The 4,190-nt window shown below is 47.2% G+C and overlaps 2 protein-coding genes across 2 annotated transcripts; both read right to left on the reverse strand.

Annotated features, from left to right (window-relative positions):
• Positions 1–519: 519 nt before the first annotated feature.
• LOC108033473 (uncharacterized) lies at positions 520–1,415 on the reverse strand. The gene is made up of 2 exons (XM_017107811.3): positions 965–1,415; positions 520–831 (listed from the first exon to the last, which is right to left on the reverse strand). The coding sequence occupies exons 1-2, from the start codon at positions 1,356–1,358 to the stop codon at positions 611–613; spliced, it is 615 nt and encodes a 204-aa protein (XP_016963300.1). The 5' UTR covers positions 1,359–1,415; the 3' UTR covers positions 520–610.
• Positions 1,416–1,966: 551 nt separating this feature from the next.
• On the reverse strand, positions 1,967–4,025 carry LOC108034314 (elongation factor Ts, mitochondrial). Its single transcript, XM_017109183.3, has 3 exons — positions 3,418–4,025; positions 2,831–3,079; positions 1,967–2,627 (listed from the first exon to the last, which is right to left on the reverse strand). Exons 1-3 carry the CDS (start codon positions 3,592–3,594, stop codon positions 2,097–2,099), a joined length of 957 nt encoding a protein of 318 aa, XP_016964672.1. The 5' UTR covers positions 3,595–4,025; the 3' UTR covers positions 1,967–2,096.
• Positions 4,026–4,190: the final 165 nt, after the last annotated feature.

The following is a 4,190-nucleotide window of genomic DNA, read 5'->3' on the forward strand; positions in this document are numbered from 1 at the left end:
GTGAAAAATAACTAAGATTAGCTACAAAATGGTTTCAAATATGCTTTATGTAGTATAAATAAACCACCTGAAACTTCAGTTATCCCTGCAGAATTTTTAAGATATTGAAATTTTTGAAAAAAATATTAGGTACATTCAAATGTACCTTTTGTTGATCATATTATTCTGTACCTCATTACTAGAATAATATAATATAATATAATAATAAATACAACTTAAAAATATTTTAGCTGCAATAAAATAATTTAAAAGATATTATTGAATTTAATAAAGTAAAATAATAATGGAGAGTAAATAGGTACTTTTATCGAGACCTTTTTCATTTATGATGTTTTCACAGGGTATTACTCCGTCGAAGCCTTCTTCCCTTGGACAAGTTTCGCGCTCTACTGCTCCCGAGTGTCAAAATGCCGGCCACCACTCTGCAAACGTCACCATGGCATAGTCGTAGTATTTGGCTATTCAAAACCCATCGCCCCACCACCATAGTCGGAGCCATAAACACAGAGGGTTCCCAGAACTCTTTTTTGGCCTTTGTTGTTCACGTTCTTTATTATCACTCGCTTAGAGGTGTCGTTAACAATGCAGAGATGGATAGCCCCGAGTGACGTCACTCCTCGGTGTGGCTACCTTCGTTCTCCTGCAGACCATCCTTCTCGAGGAGCAGGAGGCACTCCCTCACCGTGAACCTGGCTTGGGCTATATCCCGCTGAAGGCGGTCCTTGGGCGCCCGCAATCCGATTATCGCCGGCGCCAAATTGGACCGCATCTCGGCCAGGACACTCAGTAGATCGGAGTACTTATCCTCAATGTTGGCATTAGCATCCAGATCTGAAAAGGGATAAACGCAGGAAAAATATGATAATGGTTTCAATTTTAGCATTAAAAAGTGTTAGTCAACTAAGTATTTTCTTAAAAGTGTTTTTTGGATAAATGATTTTAGTTTAAATCCCTTCTTTCTTACTTATAGACGTTGGCATCATCCCGTAGAGACCTTCGAGACCAGCTCCGCCGCCACTGCCCCCTCCATTCGCCAAAGACATCAGCTGGAGCTGGTTGTGCATGTACCTGGTGTACTCCAGTTTGGCCATCACCTCCTTGTATTCATTGGCGTAGGCGAAGGCAGTGGCGTTTTGTTGCTGTCTGTTGCGCTGGACCACAGCTAGACCCGACGTGATTTCCGAGGGAGCACCTCCATTCACCCGCGTGATCTCCACCCGCGGCTCACTCGGCTTGGCTGCCATCTCCGCTTCCATGGACATCGGCGGCTCCTTCTCGGCCTTGGATCCAGCAGGCACGGTCGTCACGGTTATGTCGCTGTACCTCGAACGGAAGGATTCAATGTCCAGGTAGTCCATGCTGGGCAATTAATGTTCACACAATGAACGCTGTCATTTAGTTTTGATGGTCGACCATTTGACAAGCCTACTTCGATTTTACAATACTTCATAACTAAAGCTTAGTGCTAACAACTTATTTAGGGTTGGAAGTCTTTAAAAATATAAATGGTCCCTAGTTATGAAAGAGGATTTCCTCCTTATCGATTTAAATTTCCCTTATTAGTTTTACTCCAATTTCCATGCTCTGCAGCCCATGCACGTGACTCGGCAAGCCGAATAAACCAGCGGTAGTGCAGGAAGAGGAGCACCGAGTACCTTCACCCGGTGTTTTGGTGCCTTTTTTGACTTTGCCCCCCACAAGAACCTTTCTTTCATTCTTTCTTTTGGGCTATCGCATGACGAGCAGGTAATTACCGGCAGCAGAACAAAACACGTTCATAAACAGTACACTCTGCTGGCGTTGTCCATTCGCCCGATTTCCCCCTTGGTGTCCACCATTTTGAAAGCCGCTCGAGCGTGCTTCCCGTTCTGCGCAGGCGCACGCAGCGCAAAGCCGTCGCACTCCCCTCGGCGGTTACCCCAATTCTTCGCCATGACTCATGGAGTATTCAAATAACATAGGCGGATCTGATCGTCGTGTTGTTTTTACTTGTTTCACATGCAAATTTTGACCAGAACTGTCCAGAGTTTCGGGCTTAACAATCTTCGGCTGGTGCATATAACAATTTAGTGGTCTAGAGTCTTCTTAGGGGCTAGTTAATTGCTGCTCTGGTGCTGGGAGCGAATGATCGCTTCCAGGCAGCCTTCCGTTTGCTCGCCGCACTCGAAGCGATGGTAGTCCACGACCTCGCAGTTGTGTTCCTGCAGAGCCTCGCCCACCGTCTTGTCCGCATCCAGCAGATACTCCTGGTGGATCAGGCACGTCTCCTCGTCCTTGTTCTCCGCCGGCTTGTCCTTGTCGTACTCCCCGATCTTGGTCGGCTTCATGCCCACGATCTGCTGGCAGATGCTCTTGTGGAATTCGAAGTCCAGCAGCTTGTGGGTCGACCGGTAGGCCACTATCGCTCCGTATTTGCCCACCTGGGTGATGCCCTCGGTGGTGCCCACGTTGGTGGGCGCCGGGTGGGCGTAGCCAACCAGTTTCAGGTCGTTGTTGACCTTAAAGCAGAGGGCACGGCGAATGGTGGCGTTCTCGCCGAGGGCGCCGATCAACAAGGCCAGGTGGTCGCCCAGTGTGCGGCCCTCCTCCGTTCGCAAATTCCTCAGGGCGTCAGCATCGAAGCCAAGCTGAAAAGGACATGTTCATTAGTACATAAGCAAGTTAAAACTATAAGCAAGGGTTGGAAACCGGTTCTTAACCATATTGAGGATCTTTGTATCCCTTTTAAAGTTAAAATGATACCTTTATAAATGTATTTAGGGAGAAAACATTACAATACTACTAAGCTACATGTGTGGTTTGAACCTTTTACTTCTAATACTCTCCTCACCTTCCACAGATCTCCATCGAAGTCCGTCAAGTCGGTGTAGTGCAGGCACATGACGGCGACGTGATCCACGAACCGCTTGAAGGTGTCGTTCCTGGCCACGAAATCCGTCTCGCAGTTGAGTTCGACCATGGCTCCGCGGTTGCCGCGGATAAGGACTCCAATCAGGCCCTGGGCGGTGGCTCGGTCTGCGACTTTGGTGGCCTTGGACCAGCCGAGCGTCTGGGCCTGCTCATGCAGCCACTTTTCAGCCTGCCGAGAACAATAAGGTAAATGGTTAGTCAATGGAAAAAGGCGGCGTGTAGAGGAAGGAAGCTTTCTGATAAAGTGGATAAATATGAGTGACATTTTATAGTAAAACTAGTAAATAATTGGAGGGACTATAAGGGGTCTTTTAAGCGATACGCGCATTTCAAATTGTAATGATCAAAAATAGGAAATAGGGAAGAGATTATTCAAGCAATCATGATAATTTAAGATAAATGGACTTATTAAGATATATTTCTTGGCGTCTAATAAGTTATATTTTCATGACCGCATTAGGATGCTGCTGAATCGTTTACAACTTAGGATAAAGGATGATAACCCACCAATCCAACATCGTTGTTGTGCTTTTCCAGGGCCTTCTTGCAGTTGGCGAAGGTGTAGCCCGTCTTCTTCCTCAGGGCCGCCAGAGCACTCTTCTCCAGACCTCCGGTGCCAGCGGCTCCGGCGTAGAGCTGCCGGGTGGAGTGCAAGGCGCGGGTGAACATCTTTTGAAGCAACATTTTCTGCCAACCGAAGCAAAACTGAACTAATGTTTAGGGCTGATGTGATGTGTGTCGTTGGACTTGTTGCTCTTTGCCTGCTGCCAAGGGCAACTCTCCGGCCTGTTTGTTTTTCCTGCTTCCCTTCGCCGACCTGTCGCTATGTGGTTGCCAGGAAAATCAATTCATTCCAAACAACGGAAAACCCTGTGTGATTTGCATTTGTTTCCAACTCCCTCGTATGTTCGGATCGAGTCAGTTTAATTAATCGCGTTGCGGCGCGAATTAATCCAAACCGTGCGTGCTGCCTCGATAGGTGACCGACGGGTAAGTGAGCAGGATGGGTTTCCTTGATTCCGTGTCCGGAGTGTGTAGTTTTCTGGAAAACTGAAAATTTTGACAATTTTCTGGGTTGCACAATTCGAGCCCTAGGGATGGCAAAAAAGCCGGCGAGTCGCGTGTGCCGAACAGCTGTTCGCCCGCCATCGATAGTTTCGCCACTATCGTTGGTATACGGCACTTAGTGGGGACAACCACCGCAATCCCGTTATAACCGTTTCGGTTCGTGACTTGAATTTTTCAAAAATTGATTTTTTCAAATCGGATGATCTTGTAGT

This window comes from Drosophila biarmipes, chromosome 2L (genome assembly GCF_025231255.1).
Source record: "Drosophila biarmipes strain raj3 chromosome 2L, RU_DBia_V1.1, whole genome shotgun sequence".
Lineage (NCBI taxonomy): Eukaryota > Metazoa > Arthropoda > Insecta > Diptera > Drosophilidae > Drosophila > Drosophila biarmipes.

What these genes read in the sequence shown, in the direction of transcription:
- LOC108033473 (XM_017107811.3), bottom strand. Translation starts at nt 1,358, where the DNA reads ATGGACTACCTGGACATTGAATCCTTCCGTTCGAGGTACAGCGACATA. An exon ending in GATGATGCCAACGTCTATAA is followed by an intron (nt 832 to 964) that starts GTAAGAAAGAAG and finishes ATCCCTTTTCAG; the next exon opens with ATCTGGATGCTAATGCCAAC.
- LOC108034314 (XM_017109183.3), bottom strand. Translation starts at nt 3,594, where the DNA reads ATGTTGCTTCAAAAGATGTTCACCCGCGCCTTGCACTCCACCCGGCAG. An exon ending in ACAACAACGATGTTGGATTG is followed by an intron (nt 3,080 to 3,417) that starts GTGGGTTATCAT and finishes TGTTCTCGGCAG; the next exon opens with GCTGAAAAGTGGCTGCATGA. An exon ending in TCGATGGAGATCTGTGGAAG is followed by an intron (nt 2,628 to 2,830) that starts GTGAGGAGAGTA and finishes TGTCCTTTTCAG; the next exon opens with CTTGGCTTCGATGCTGACGC.